Source organism: Onychostruthus taczanowskii, unplaced genomic scaffold, assembly GCF_017590055.1.
Source record: "Onychostruthus taczanowskii isolate IOZ18803 unplaced genomic scaffold, ASM1759005v1 scaffold30, whole genome shotgun sequence".
In the NCBI taxonomy this organism is placed as follows: Eukaryota; Metazoa; Chordata; class Aves; order Passeriformes; family Passeridae; genus Onychostruthus; species Onychostruthus taczanowskii.
The window spans coordinates 368,547-384,980 of NW_024500350.1; the positions used below are offsets into that span (position 1 = coordinate 368,547).

Sequence of the window (16,434 nt, forward strand, 5' to 3'; positions counted from 1 at the left end):
TCTGCTGCACCTTCTGTTGTGCTGTATTTTCTGAAATCCCTGCCCATAAAAATTCCTGGTGAGATTTGCCACGGTCCACATTATGGGAGTAACACACAGAAACCAAACCCAACACAACAGTCCTGCAAGGCAAACTAAGATAATCTGTCTGAGGAGATCCTTCCTGCAGTACCATTAGCTGTGGGACCCTCCTTTCCAGGACCATTGCTCCAGCATTCTCCAGGGATGGAGATTTTCACATTCCATGGAAGTGCTTTAGCCAGTATTCTCCCAGCAATCACGTAACTTACAGCTCCAATACATTTGGGCAGCTTTTCTATCATGTTTTTATTAAAAGATGCATACATGTTTTTACAGAATTTGCTGCTTTCAGAGCACTTTTGCTTTGAGAGTGAGGTTTTGCTGAAAGCTTTTTTTTTTTTTTAATTTTCCCCCAAACTAGAGGAGAATCTTTTCACCGTGAAGAGCCTTAATTTTGTGTGTCAGAAGCAACAGCATTATCCTGACTTATTCATGTATCAACTGTGTATCAATCCCTAAACTGGTACATAAAAGTGAACTGTTTCCATCACACTGGCTGTGGTGTGAGAATCTTGTAAAATAAGCTGAAACTACAAACTGTAGTTTACAAACTACTTAAACCAAGCAGACTGAAGAGGGGAAATAGCCTGAGAGGTGTATGAGTTCTCTAAAAGCTGCTCAGTGGGTTAACACAGAGCTTGGGCCACCCAATGTCCATCAGTACCAGTGTCACTCATCCCCATTCCTCCCAGCACCAAGTATTTGCAAAGCAGATTTTGGGATGACATAAGGAGAAATTTTGTACTTCAGCTACAGAGTCAACAGCAAAGAATTCCAATGTTTCTCTGCTATGAGATAAAATAGGTGGCCCTGCTGGGCTGTGCGTGTGAAGGGTGATCCCAAACCAAGCAGAGATGGAGGTGCCAAGCTGTGGCAGGAGGAAGGAGGAATTGCTTTCCAGTTTCCCTCTGTGTGCTGGCAAAGCTCTGCCAGCTGGCCCAGATGGGTAATTGTGAAGAGAATTAAAGAGGACAGTTCCTGGCAATGCATGAATCACAGCTGTGGGCAGCAATCGTTCCATGCATGCCTCTCCTGCACCCAGGTTTACTCACCTCTGCACTTGGTGTTTTGTACAGTTCCAAACAGAAAACCTGCTGCTTCCACACGTGGGTTGCTCCACTGCATGTTCCTACACCCACGAGCTAACAGGAAAACCCTTCAGATGGAATCATTCTTCTTCTTTACAGCCACTAGCACCAGCCAGGATAAGTGTCACACAAAGTTTGGTTTAAGCCTTTAATATTTGTCAGCTGTGGCTTGTAAAAGTTGTATTGGTTTTTTAAGAAAAATAGCCCCAAGATAGGTTTTACTGGAATTGTATCTTCAACAGTTGGATGTCAGGAGTTTTCCCCTTAGGAAAGGCAAATGGGTAAGTGACCAGAACATCATCCATGCAGAGGTATGTCAGGAGGAGGGCTGGGCTCTCCCTGGAACACAGAGTCGGGGTGAGAGAGGTTTTGACCAGTGGCTTGGGAACCAGCTGTGGTTCCATCCTCCAGGCTGACCCACTGGCTGCAGCAGGAGCCCACACTGCTGCTTGGCAGAACACAGGCCACCCCCATTCCTGCTGCCATCTCAAAAGCAGGGCTCCAGCTGGGCTCAACACTTGCTCTTGGCTCCTGGAATTTGCCTTAATGTGCCCCAGGCAGCAGTTGTGGCAGAAGCATGTGTGCTGTGGCCAAGGATGGGGGCATAGGGCAAGACAAATTTTGAAGAAACAGAGTTGGAAACAAGCAGAAATGCCCAGCACAACCAGAAATGCACAGCTGGCTTTGCTCCATGCCCTAGAATCAGAGCAGTGGTTGTCTTGCTGGCTGGTTAATCAATAACTAATTGAGCTGCATCAGTACAGTCTCCATATCCTGTTTCTTGGTGATCACTGATGAGACAGATGGCAGTGGGAAGGTGCAGCTCCTGACAAGGGGTCACAGTAGCACTTAGTGGAGCACTGCTGAGATGGGCCTGGAGGCTGCCCAGATCTGCAGAAAGCAGAGAAGCCAGCAGGCCTTCAAGAAAAGATGCTGGCTGCCCAGAGAAGCCATGGATGTCCCAGTCCTGGCAGTGTTCAAGGTTGGATGGGGCTTGGAGAACCTGGTCTAGTGGAAGCTGTCCCTGCCCATGGCAGGGGGCTGGAATGCAATGATCTTTAATGTCCCTTCCAACCCAAACTGTTCTGTGCTTCTGTGACCAAATCCACAGTGAGGAGAGAGGAAGGGTGAGGTGTGTTGGCTCACCTCACCAACATCCACCCTGGGTGACTCTCCCCAGGTGATGCGTCCTACAGATGCAGCCATGTGCTTTCCAGCATTTCCTTGGACTCTCACACAAGGCAGCAGTTTCCAGTGCTTCTCCTGTCCTGTCTGGATGCTGTTTCACCTTGTTGCTTTATCTCTTCCCAGTCAGAAAATCTGTATGTCCTTTTAGCAAATGTTATTTTTCTGACACTGAAGAGGCTATTTCTGAAATGCTCTGGAATGCTCCTTCTTCTGAAAGATGAAGGCTTCACACACAGCTCTTCAGAGATCTGCAAGAACAAGCCCTGATGGGGTGATAAATAGGAGCAGGTACCCAAAATCAAGTCACTGTGCTCTTGGTCCCAATCCAGACAGATGCAGTTTTCCTGACATGGTTAAAGTTCTGTTTTGAGAAAAGTAACTCACCATTTCATGATGCTCAAGTGTATGCTCTTGGGAAAATGAGTTGTTCTACAGCGTGTAACCCTTGAGTGCTCTGCTGTACAGTGACCTGGCCAGAGAGGAGGTGACCAGTCAACACCACCCCTTTTTTGGGAACATACAGAACCCAGAACACTGATGTGCAGGGCTTTGGTGTGAGACTTCTACATTCCTCGTCCATCCATATGTGTCTATAATGGGATTTTGTCCTTATTGCCACACTCTGGGATGTTTCCCAGTGACAGAACCATCTCAGCAATCTCCCGCTTGCAGGGTCCCAGGAAGAGAAGTCCTGCACTTCTTTATTCTACTTTTTCCCCACCCTAGGAAATCCTTATTGCTGTCTCCCCGCTGTGCCTCTTCCACACATGTCCTGTGCAGTGCACCCTGTGCTGCTGCAGAGCACACAGGAGCTGGGGATCACTGACGGATAAATCTTGTGTGTCTGTCAACAGCCTTCTCTCCACCACTGCACTCATCTGCCAGACTTGTCCTAGCAGCACCATAGTGAGGTAAGAGCTGGGGAAAGGCATGAGGACATTTGGGATTTTGTCCTGAAAAATACATGTGCTTTAACCCACAGAGGCGCAGCTTGCAGTGAGTGTTCTTGGTTCAGGGTTGCTGGACCAGCAGGCAGTGGCCATCCCAGCTGGGGCAGACAGGCCATGGGGTGACGGTGGGTACCATCACTGGGACTCCAAACAGCAAGGCAAGTGCCCAGGGCTTTATGCAATCTCTCTGCACCCAAGTCCAAGTGCCACATAATGCCTTAGAGCCCTCAGCTGTGGCTTTGTAACCCCACCACTGACCAGGGACACCCCGGGAACATCCTAAGGAGACCCCAGGGACATCGTTGCCTCTCACAGTGTCCCGCTGCCTTGTCCTGGGCATGCTCCCACCAGGGCCATGGGCAGCACTGCTGTGCAGATGTAAGAGGAGATCTTGTTTCTCTTAACCTGAAACCATTTCCTTTCCCCCACTGCCCTCCCTCCCCTTGCTCCCTAATTCGTCCCTGGGGTTTTAATATCTATTTCTCCAAGTGCCATAAGCCAAATTTACTGCTCACATAACTGCACTGACTTCAATGGAGAAGAGCGTTTAGGGTGCTCCAAGGAGGTGTAAGTAGGAGTGATGTGATGGAATTGAGTAAAGGAAAATACAGTCTGACTGTCAAGAAGAGTTTCCTACCAGTGAAATCTATAGACTGTGGAAGTTTCCCATGGGAACGAGCAGAAACCAAGTTGCTGAAGTCATTTTAAACCAGCACAAGAGAATAGGAAATCAGCCCTGTAACTGGCCAGAAGGAAAGGAGGGATGACATCATGCTACTTCTCCTTCTCTCATTTCTGTGGCTGCATTGCTTTGTCTATGAAATTATTTTAATGCAACTGGATTTCTCCTTCTTTTGGGTGATGAGATGGCCCTTGCTGCTTTGGAGAAGCAGTTCCTCTGCCCTGGATTAAATTCTGCCCTGGATTAAAGCAATACCCACTGCAGCCCCCATTAGTCTTTCTCTTATTTCTGCTGCTTGCAAACCCCTTCTGTGGTCTTCTCAGGCTTCTTCCCTGACTTACCCGAGCCTCTGGCTCCAGTGCTGTGCTTATTGAGCTGTACAGGGTGGACCAGCCACTGGGAATAGAGGGAGGGCTCATCCAGGCCATGTGAGGCTGAGGATGGTACCAGACATGGAGCTGTAACTCCATGCTGCTGCCAAGCATCCCCACACCCACGGATGGAAATTTTCCTGCTTTCAGGGATTCTTCAAGTAGATTTCTTATAGAGAACTTGCTGGAAAATCATCAAGGAATGATTTTCATCATTACATATTTCCATCATTATATATTTTCATAATTCTGTATTTTCGTCATAAAGGAATGATTTTCATCAAGGCACACAGGGAAATGCTGCCTTCCCTGGTGACCTCTGGCTCTGGTAGCCCCTGCCTGCCTAATTTGGGCTCTGTGGACAAAACCAGGGCTGCAGATGCAGTGGCCATGCCCTGCTACCACTCAGTGGCTCTGGCAACCTCTTGTCCACAGAACTTCCTAATGTATTTATGAATGACTTAACATTTGCTCACTGTCTCAGCAAAGCTCTAGTGCGAGCAACCTCCTACCTCACACAGTTCCCAGATAATTACAGATTAGAACCAGCTAATTTTTATTTTTGTAAAGCTGTCAGAGATCTATGTTTGTTATTATTGTCTCCTGGGTTGCCAGTTGCATAAATACATATGTAAAACCCCCTTTGATCTCTAAGTATAATGACACAGATTTATCAAATGTTTGCCTTTTTCTGTCTCTTTGAAAAGGCTGATTTATGGAGTGCAGTCCCTACCTCCCTTCCTCTCTTGAAATATGAAGTGTTTGTGATCAGCCAAGGTAATATTTAATATCCTGCCAAGAATCCTTTGCACTTCCTAACAAATGAACTACAGCCTAACCAAATGGTTCACATCTGTTTAGCCTCTTCTTTTTAGCTAAACAAATTAGCATTAGAATACCTGGGAGGAACACAAGGTCCCTTTCTAGATGACAGAACACAGACAATTATTAGCAAGGGGAGTAACTGTACTGAAAGGAGCAAGCATGGACCTAGCAGATGTTTTCACATCTCCTGTAGTGTCCATGAATGACCTGCATCACAGTGGACACACTGCCATGGCCTTTTGAAGTGGGTGAGGAATCCATTCACAGTCACCTTCTGAATGAAATTAAAGGCACCAGCCCCAGTGAGTTAAGTGTTCCATTTAAACCACTTCCAGCAAAGACAGGTTTTGATGAGGGAATGGTTTTCCCCATAAATGGCTAAAATAAAGAGCATCACCCCACTCCTCCCCGCCCACAGACTCAGGGTACTCAGGAGGCAACAGCTCTGGTTTTATTTCTGTTTTCACTAGTGCTTTCTCATCCCAAGAGCATCAAACCACCCAGCCACATCGCCCTTCCTCACTGGGAAATAAGGTGTGATGGGTTATTTGGGGTTTAGGAGAACACAAGACACAAATGAACAACTGCAAAGTACAGCTGGGATTATTACAGCCTCCTACAGTCTGCACATGGGCAGTTACAAGTTCACGTCCTTCCAACCACACAGTGCCTTTCAAGCACCCTTATTCCCACTGGGGTCCCAAACACCTTTGAATCAGAGGTTTAGGAGAGGCTCTGGGGAGGAGGTGGGACAGGACGGGGTGAGACAGGCTCTCCACTGAGCACACAGTTAATTGGATTCATCGCTGGAGGAGGCAGCCAAAGGAAACACATGTGTTATTAGGGCTAACACTTAGCTTTTATTGTAAATGTTTTGGAAAAGAAAACACTCTGCAGCTTCACAGAGATACTGCTATTAATATATCATCTGAATAACAAGTGATTAAAACCAACAACAGCTACTATGAAAATGTGGCTTTGCAGCAGTGGACCGCATGGGATGCAGCCGGGAAAATCATTATGAACAGACCAGCGGGGTGCAATTACAAATAAAAACAGCTCTGCAAAGGCTACAAAAGCAGCAATAATCAGTCTGGTCTGTGGTTTAGTGAGGGCTACAGACATTACGGAAGGTGCTATTTATTACCAGAGCCAGGGACACCGCTGGATGAAGGGATGCAACTTCGGGAGAAGTCAACAGAGGGAGTGCCCGCCACCGCGGCCGAGCACACCTCGGCAGCAGCGCGGAGCAATCCCCGTCCCTCTGTCCCTCTGTCCCTCTGTCCGTCCGTGCAGCGCGGTCCTCCTGCAGCCCCCGCCGTGACAAAGGCACACAGGCGCCCTGAGCTCCGCGGTGCCACGGCGGCTCTGGCATTGTCACGCCTCCAGAGACAGACGCCACCAAGGCTCAGGTCTGCAGGTAACTCGTTCGGCTGCACTTCTTCCAGCCTGACGGATCGCTCCCCACCTCAGCCACGGGCACCTCCCAAACGCCCCCCGCAGCAATCCTTCCCTGCAGGAAGGATGCTGCTCCCGGCAGGAGCGCGGGATGCAGAGCCGGGTGACACCTGCCGGGCAGAGCACAGACTCCCTGCCACCCTAAAACAGAAGCGTTTGTCAATTGGCAGCCCTGGAGGCACTGCCCGGCCTGGCCAAGGTCCACGGGGTCCCACAGGGTGCGGGCCGACCTGCACCCTGTGCAGAGCTCTGAGCAGCATAGGGAAGAGGTGGCAGGGGAACATCTGCCTACAGATGCTTCCACTACACTCTTCCCCATCCTCATTTTTGAAGTGAGGAGGGTTAATCAGCCTCACTCCCAACATACACACAGCTCCTTGCCCCCGTTGAAAGCCAAGTGCAATGCCACAACCGGGCCAGAGCAATCAGATGAGGGAGAGGAGACCTAAATAATATTCCTCTCTGTTGCTGGGTGACTATGTGGTCCCAGCCATCCTGCGTACCCCTGGCATGCCTGAATTTCCCTTCAGTGCTGCTGGGTGTGATTCAGTGCAGGGATGGCCTTGGCAGCTTTGCAGCAGGAATATGCATCCTTGGAATTCAGCTGATAAACTCAGGCTGTTCCTTTCCCAGTCTGGATGCCATCCAGCAGCTTCCCTGGAAGCACTGCAGAAATGCCTTAATTACTTTTTTTGCATCTCTGTTTCAATTTTAATTTGATACAGTGTCTCCTCTCCATGATAAAAAAAAAAACCCCAAAAAACCCAAAAGAAATTCCAAACATCTCCCAGCCTTTCTCAGCAGCAAAAATCTTGATCTTTCTCCTAAAAGATGGGTCTCTGGGCCAGACACTTCTTTGCAGATGAGCTTTGAGTGCCGTGTGTCCAGTCCTGCACCTGAAGAAGTTCAGCTCTGGAACCTGTCCTGCCATGCTGGGAGATGCCCTGGCAGCAGGTCTGGTCTCTGTGCACCCTACCCACAGGTATGACTCTTTCCCTCTTCTCCCTGCTTGCTGTATGGGTGAGGAAGATAGGTGAGATGTCCCCCACCATCCCAGTTAGGGACAGTTTGGTCAGTGTGGGAGGTCAGATCCCTGCTGTTTCCAATCACCCAAGGCAATTTCCCAAAGTCTGTGTTTCCCTTGAAGAACAGAGTCTGGCTACAGCCACAGTTTGGAGGGGCACAGGCAATGTGTGTTACAGCACACATTCCATGGAAATTTCCCAAAGTCTGTGTTTCCCTTGAAGAACAAGAGTCTGGCTACAACCACAGTTTGGAGGGGCATAGGAAATGTGTGTTACAGCACATATTCCATGGGAAAAAATTATGGAAAGGAATCTGTAATTACAATAGAACGTGTTAAAAAGAGGAGCAGGGGGCAGAAAGGACCATGGGATGCATCTGGGACAGCAAAACCAGGGGAAAAACCTCAGCTGCCAAATAGCCCCAGTCCTGGGGGCTGCCCAAACTTTGGAGACACATGGGAACCTCTTTGGGTACCCCACTCACTCAGTGGGCAAGACTGAGTCAGGTGTCCTACAAAAATGAGAATACAAGCATGAATTTAGAGCTGTTTCAGCACTAGTGGAGAGGGTCAGGCACTCTCCTTTCTAACACCTTTTTCTGAGTCTCTGTGCTCTCCCAAAGCACACGCACCATGGCAGCAGCCCCTCGCCAGCTCCCCAGTACAGTCCATGCCCACCACACACAAAGCATCTCTTAGGAAGGGTCAGCAATGCTCAAACAAGCATTTGGGAGCCACAGCCTTTCAGGCACCATGAAAAACACTCAGCACCTCCCCAGCACGGGTTAAATGCACCAACCTGAGCTGCTGCCAAATTGTCAGTTCTCGCTCCAAGACCTGGGGGTGCCAGAACTGGTTAGGAACGGTAGGAAAACATGTCCACATTGTGGGAAAACAGCTTGTTTTGCCAACTCTGTTCTGTGAAACAGATGAACTGTACTTTTTTTAAATACTGGAAAGTAGCCCAAGGTGCTGACCCAGGCTGGAAAATCTTCAGCGCAAACAGGTAAAGTCTGGAAGCAGAAAAGCAGAGGTGACGGACGATGGTGTCAGACTCTTCAGTAGAGCCCAGTGACAGCACAAGGAGCAGTGGCCATAAACTAAAACACAAGAAGTTCCACTTCAACATGAGAAGGAACTTACTTCCACTGAGGGTGGCAGGGCACTGGAACTCACCGGGAAGGTGTGGAGTCTCCTTAGCTGGAGACATTCCAATCCCACCTGGACACGCTTCTGTGTCACCTGCTCTGGGTGACCCTGCCTTGGCAGGGCACTGGATGAGATGATCTCCAGAGGTCCCTTCCACCCTCAGCTATTCTGGGATTCTGTGAACAGAAGGGTTTGGAAGGCAGCTCTGAAGCTCACTAGACCTCCTGTTGGAGCCCTAGAAGCCTATAGTACTTTTATTTCAGAGGGGACTAAAAAACATCGACGGAATCATCCAGAAGGGTACAGTCTGAGGGATCTCAGGAGGGTCATCACTGATGACACTTCTGAACTCCCAACACACTTGAGGCCTTTGACTCCAAACTAACCCCATGCTGTCTGGGAGATGATGAACATTAGAAGCAGACTCTGACCTGTCCTGGGCGAGGCCAAGTACTGGACACGTACTCCTGGGGGACAAGCCCTGCCCTGCAGCACTGACCTTGCCATGGTGGGAAGAAAGAATTGCAGCACTAAGAGGCAAATAATTGACTCAAGGTCCCACGGACAGCACAAGTGGCATCCTGCATCCCACGGGCCCTCACCGGGACTGGCTCTTTGCCTGGTTAAGAAATTCCATGACTCAAAATGCCATTGGGGACAGCCTGCAATGGACCATATAGAATTACCACCTCCAGCAAAGCTGCTTGCAGGAAACAGTGCTGGTATCTCTGTTTTAATAGCAAAGTGTTCTGTAGACACCCTGCATTTCCAAGGAAGAGGGAATATCTAATCACCTCTGGAGAGTAACCAGGACAACATGCTTTCTATCTGTAATGATAATGATTTCTAACAGTATCACTGTTTCCATTCCTACTCTCCTGGGACTGTCAGAACTGAAAAGGACATGTGTTTTGTGTAAGCCTTGAAATGCCATGGCCTGGCTGAGTGGGAAATGCTGCTGGAGCCAGGAGAGTGCGAATGTGTGACTCTGCTGGGGCAGATTATATCGAAGATTGATACAGGAAGTGAGAAAAAAAAGCCCAGTGGGGGAAATGAGAAGGAAAAGTGCTGTGAGCACAGGGATTGGGTTTCTTCACTCATGCTGGAACAAAGAGCAGAGCATTTTGTTCCAGCAACTGCCTACCGTGCTGGGATGCCTGCTGTGCTGGGATCCTCCCTGGCAGGGGTACCAGGATGTCTGCTCTGCTGGGGTACCACACACAGCTCACCAAGGCCTGGGGCTCCTTGTGAACCTGAGAGCACAGCACAACTTCCAGTCACATAGCTCAGCTCCCCACACCACCCTGCCAGGCCAGTGCTGTGCCCTGTGATCTGCTGAACATCAGGGCAAAGGAGAGAGGAGGGGACCCAGTCTCCCTGCAACTCCTCAAAGCCTCACCCAGCACTCACCTTGCAGGGCTATTCAGAACAATGGGCGTGGGCTGACAGAGACATGAGCTGTTCCCTCCTCCAACAAGAAGTATCTCCATCCCTATTTTACAGCTGGACTGCATTTCTTCTACAGAGATCTGGAAAAAATGAAGATCTCCTGAGCCTCAGGGCTACTGTTTTATCTACAAAACCATACAAAAATGTCCAAATTGACAAAACCCAGCTTCATCCTCGAGTCACTGCTTCAGATTCCTCCATGAGCTTCAGTACAGGCTTCTGGTGGTGCAGAGTTGCCTCCTGTGACAGCAACACCACGATGGGACCCTCTCAGCTACCAGCACACCAAGGGCTAGGAGGGATACAGCACACCACTGCTATTTTTTTCATTACCACATAAAGAACAGGTATTCCATGCCTGAGGGTTGGAACAAGATGGTCTTTAAAGCTCCTTTCAACCCAAACTATTCTGCGATTGTGCAGGACCAGTTCACAGGGAGTTCCTGAGTAACCAGGATAAAGAGTGACAAACAACCATATTCAAGTTATCCAAATGGGATAAGGGAAAAACAACCTTGCATTTTCCATGCAGGAACTGCTGTTCCAGGTTTAAGGAGTCCTCAAAGCCTGATGTTTGCACAGCCCAGTACAGAAATGCAGAAAGCCCAGGTTTATCTCCTGTGCAAAGACATCCCAGCAAGGCACCTCACGTACCTCACCAGCTTCCATCCCTGCAGAATTTGGGCAGCAATATCAGCACTGCTGGAGGGGGAATGGCTGACATTAGTCCTCCCTGGGGGATCACAGGGACCACAAACATCCTTGGGTGATGGCAGACAATTCAGGATTTTTCGTTTTCCATAGTGGCACCAGCAATATCAAAAGAGACCTGAGTGCACCTACTGCAATATCCATCTCCTGCTAAGTCTTCACTTTGGCAAGGTGTCTTGTTTGCAAAGCACATGCAACAGCAAGATTTCCTAAAGGCACTACAATGGCAGCATATGGACACCTGACACATGGCCAGTGTGCAGCAGAGCTGAGAACATTTTCTAGGTAAAGAAAGTGTTTCTTTTTAAATAAGAAATTTAAACAAGATATTATCTTACATTTGAATCCCAGATACACTGATTCTAACACCACGCTTTCCCTCAGGGCCAGACCCACTGGGTGTGGAGATGTTGGTGCAACCCAGTGACCTGCATTTTACAGACATTCAGTGATTATTACAAAAAGCTCCTGTCCAGCCCTAAACCCTGTGAATGTTACACATTTTGGCCCAAGAAATGAAGATGACTCTCTTCAGAACACAACCACAGGCATGTCCTTGAGACCTTTAATCAGAATGGAATTCCTCAGCAGCACCCGGGAATTGCAGGCTCTATAATGACTTAGGAGAAACCCACAACCCTCCTGCCTCAACACCACTTTCTGCCTCTGGGAGGAAAATGTGTTTTTTTTGTGAGCCATCTGCTCTTTTCAAGTTCGTCTCCCACCTGAAGGTTGACCAAATTCTTTGGTTTCGCACAAACCCCTTCCACTCACATGTGATTTATTTTCAGTGTGCTGCTTGCACATTAAATCAGTATTTCACAAGCTGTCCTTACTCTTGCAGTGGTCAAGAACACTGCTGCTGTGAGAAGTTCCCCAAAACTACCAAATATCTTTGCAATTAACTGAACCCGACCAGAGTTTCAACAAGAACTGAATAGTTTAAAACAGATTTGGAGCACTTATCTCTTTCTGGACAGTATGCACTTTATTGCAGAGAAGACTGGATGCATTTTTAAAACAAATTCAGGAGTTGCACAGTTTCCATACAGTTGCACAACGTGTCCCCCACAGTAACTTGAGCACAGCGGGGTCTGTCAGACAGTGAGGGAGCTCCATCTTGTCAGCTGCAATCACTCAAGTCACCAAATCTTGCAGGCAATTGTTTAAGAGACAGGGAAACAGGTAGCCCTGCTCCTGCAAGCAGCTCTGCCAGAAAACAGAAGTTAAACTGTGTCACTCCTGATTTACACCATCATAACTGAGACCAAGAGCCAGGCTCCGATCAAGAGAGCAGCCAGCGAAGGTTTTATGTCAGTGTGACACACCTGTGGTGAAACTATTTGTGACATTTCCTGAGGGGCTTTATTTGAGAACAAGCTCAATACAGTATCTTCCTTTTCAGGTATTGCCGTATCTTTGGATCAATGCTCATCCTGCTGCCCAGTCCCTCTCCACATGGGAAAGAAATCTTGGCATGAAAACACATCAAGTCCTAACAGGCACTACCACAATAAACTATCACTGTCTCTGTCTGCCCCCAGTGTTGCTGTGTTTGGGAGCACACCAGGAGGTCACAGACAGCTCCAGGCAAGATGAGAGTGCGCCTAAGCTGAGCAGCAGGATCAAAAGCATGTTAAACCGTGACCAGAAATGTTCTTCAGCGTATCATTTAACAGGGATAATGCACTCTTCTTGGGAGACCATCCACAATAATTGCTTTGGAGAGACACTGGCTGCATCAGCAAGTGAACATTCTGTTAGATTAAAATCCCCAGCCCTTTTTCTGTAAAATGTGTTTCTTTACCTATTAATCACCCCCAAAGCGAAGCCCTTCTGAGCCACCACCCACACTGTGACAACAAACACAGCTCAAGCTCCTGGTGCCAGTCCAGAGCTTGTCTAAGGATGCTGAGATTCATGGGCTGGCATAAGACACAATAACATGGAAAAGCCTTACAACCACCCAGCTCTGGGATATACTTCTCACCTCCTCCACAAGTCACAGCCTCTCTGCCATAAACAGTGATGGTTGTTTTTACCAGCTGAAGATCTAACACACAGGGCTCAAACACTAATGACATAAAACCACACGAGAGTCAGAAGTTCCCTGTGATGGAAATACAGTAGAATGGCTCAGTGTGTCCAAGGGATATGCTACAGGAGAGCTGTTTAAATGCTTGTGTGTGTTGTGCTGAAAGATAATTTTCTTCACTCCTTTAGCACTGTGCCAGGTGTATGAGAGCTAAAAATCTACTGGGGTGACCTTGGGAAGAGCAGCTGATTGAAAAAAGCCCCCAAAACTGAGGGCTTTGGTGTAATACCAGTGCATGGATGGCACCGATTCAGAGAAGAAGAGTTCACCCTCTCATGTGCTTCAAAGCTTAAATTAAAGGAAAGGGTGCTTGGAGAGAAGGGTGAGAAATCATTCATTGGTCACCTCCTGATGCCTTTACCAAGGCTGCCAGTGCTGATGGCAGCACGTGTGCACATGTGACTTCCTAACTTAACTACCTCAACTACCCATGAGGACACAGACCATGACTCACAGGGACTTAGGAAAGCCATCCCAAAGTGATGTGCTTCTGGCATAGGCTAAATCGTAACCTGTGATGAGTTAAGGGGCCTAAGACCCTGAATGCTTTAAGCTCTCCTGACTATTCCCCTTCAAAAGAAAATACAAAATTATCACATGAAGTGGTCGCTAGGCACAAATGATTCTTCTTCAAACAGATTCCCACAGGATTCTCCCTTGCAATGACTAAAATATACTACCTGATATGTCACGAGGACGACAGGTATTGACATTTAAGGCAATCTAATTTCCATAGCCATCTCATGAGTTCCCCCAGGTAGACCACCTTTGTCTTCCTTCTCCACGAGCGATTTCTTGCAGGTGAACATGACGAGCAGCAGCATTGGCAAGTGCCACAAACTGCAGAAGAAGAGCTTCCTGGAGCTGCTGCGGTCAGCATCCCTGTAGAACCGAAAGCCGAGGTAGGAGATGTAGAGGTTGATAGGGAGCGAAATGACGGGGAAAGTCCACGTGGTGATGTTGAGGACAGGAGCCACCGCTGAGAGTCCGATTAAGGCCAAGCAGTGCCGCAGAGCCACCCTCCTGCACAGCCCTGGGTGAGTGACAGACATCATGCAGTATCCTCCTCGGGAGTAATCTTCCCGCAGACCCCAGCTGAGGGCATTGAAGTGAGGGAACTGCCAGGAATAGAGGATCCCTCCTAACAGCAATGCACCTGCAATGGGAGAGAGAGTGTTAGACAGTCCCTGCAGGAAGTGCCACACACAGACCTCAGGTGCCACAGCCTGTTTGCAGGAGGGCAGTCCTACTCACCTGTGACACCAGTGACACTGCACACTGGTGGCACTGCTCTGTACAGGGACGGGGCAGCCCCATGACATAAGGAACCTCTGGCTCTCATGGCATTCACACAGGGTTGGAGCGTGGTGGTTTGTCTGGTTTTGGAGCACTTAATTTGAAAAGCATTTCAGCAAGTCACTTCCTTCTAAAGAACTACTGCGAATTGGTTCCTGCACCAACTGTCTCTAGCTGAGGGAAGACTGGTGGGAATGAAAAGAAACTGGGCAAGAGACTGCATTCCTGGGAGCCTCTAGATTCTACTCTCAGGTTCTTGAATTGGTGTGTCCAGAGAAGAAAAAAGCTAGTGGGCAGAGAAATGGTTGCATCAACCAGACACAGGGAGCCTAGCTCAGTGACAGAGGACAAACTGCTGCTCCTGAGACCTGGGGAACACCACACCCTGGCAGGCTGGAGCAAGGCCAAGCCCTCTGTCTGCCCACTGCATGAGGGAGGGAACTGCTCCTGGCACAGGACAAGCTCCATCATGGACCTGGGCAAGGGGCAGAACTGGCAGAAGCTGTTAATGAACTATCAGGAGATGGAGAACTTACTCCTTCAAACCAATTGCAGAAACTTCTAAGCAGTTTGATAATTAACTCTATTCACACCAATTAACTACTTTCACATTTAAAAAGGAGCTATGGAAACACCACATTTCCACAGCTCTTCCTGGGACACAGTATGGGGCTTATTGAAGCAGAAGCAGCTCATGGGCTGATTTTAGTGAGCCTCCAGGAGGCCCTCAGACCAAACTCCCTTCACTAATTTTATCTGAAGACACAAAAAATCCCAAGGCTGTTGCAATGTTAGGGCCATTCCCAGGTTTCCCTTTTGTTTACCCAGCTCCCAAAGCCTCTGCTCTCGCATTAGAATGCTTTCTTTGTATCTGCCTGCCTCCAGAAGCTCATTCTCTATGGAAACTTCTTCTCCAAATGGAGCCATGCATCCAGCATTATCTTAATGACCTGAGAGAAGCAGCAAATTCTTCCCCAGCAACTTGGACAAAGCCCAAGTCACTGTGTCCTCTGAACAGCTTCGTGGTTCAGATCTCCTCTCCATCTATTCCCTGGAGCTGTGCACGCCTAGTTCTTGTCTGTAACAGCACAACTCGCACTAGTGCTGTCATGCAAATAGTAATAATATCGGTTTGCAAAATTGCCCTTTTTTCCCCCTATCTTATCACCAGTGAAGGAATTCTCCATTAGACTTCATGAAGGTTTCCAGCAGCTTATAAATGCAGAAGTGGTGTAAAAGACCTATCTCACTGCTTTCTTGAACGAGTAACAAATACTCCTTGAAGTGAGTATTTACCTCTGGAAATTGATTACATGAAGAACAGAGATAGACACACACACCTTGGGTGTGCAGCTTTCAGAACAACTTTGTCTGCCACAAATTCCAGGTGACTTCATGGGAATCACAGGATGGTTTGGAAGGGACCTTAAAGACCATCTCATTCCATTCCCTGCCATGAGCAGGGACACCTCCCACTAGACCAGGTTGCTTCAAGCCCTTTCCATCCTGGCCTTGGATATTTCCAGCCACAGCTTCTCTGGGCACCCTGTGCCAGGGCCTCCCCATCCTCACAGGGAAGAATTTCTTCCTCACATCTAATCTAAACCTACTCTCTGTCAGTGTGAAGCCATTTCCCCTTGTGACTCCAGACCCATGTAAATAGTCTCTCTCCATGTTTCTTTTAGGTCCTGTCTGGTACTGAAAGGCCACAATTAGGTTTCTCCATTTCCTGGTCTATGGCTCAAAATGCTTCAAATCCAGCTAAGCAATCCTTTTAGAGTAGATTTTTTTTTTTTTTTTTTTATGTGGATGTTAGCACCTTTTCTCAATTGGAACCTTTTAAGACAGCTGAAAACGATGTACCCCAAAATTACCAATAATTTCAGAATATCATAGCCAGAAAAGTCATTTTAGCCCTAACAGAACATTATTTGATTCAGTTCTGCTGAAACCCAAGGGAGCAGCTCTGCTGAAATAAACCAAAATTAAACTTACTGAAGAAGCAGTTCTCCCTACATCAGGAGACACAACAGGGAAAATGTTCTTGTCATAAGTCACTCTGTAGCT

At 48.1% G+C, this 16,434-nt stretch overlaps 1 protein-coding gene across 3 annotated transcripts in view; it reads right to left on the minus strand.

The window, feature by feature from the left end:
* Positions 1 to 10,214: 10,214 nt before the first annotated feature.
* The window catches only part of LOC121338283 (protoheme IX farnesyltransferase, mitochondrial), a 97,151-nt gene continuing 90,931 nt past the window's right edge, over positions 10,215 to 16,434 (minus strand). Inside the window, exons 7-8 of one of the 3 annotated variants that reach the window (XM_041409119.1) lie at positions 13,752 to 14,227; positions 10,215 to 10,345 (exon numbers count right to left, since the gene is read on the minus strand). In XM_041409119.1, the coding sequence (XP_041265053.1) occupies positions 13,785 to 14,227 (443 nt within the window). In that variant the 3' untranslated portion in view covers positions 10,215 to 10,345; positions 13,752 to 13,784. Of the gene's footprint in view, positions 10,346 to 11,943; positions 14,228 to 16,434 lie in introns of those variants that run through there. The other 2 variants (XM_041409118.1, XM_041409117.1) reach the window with 2 other exon arrangements.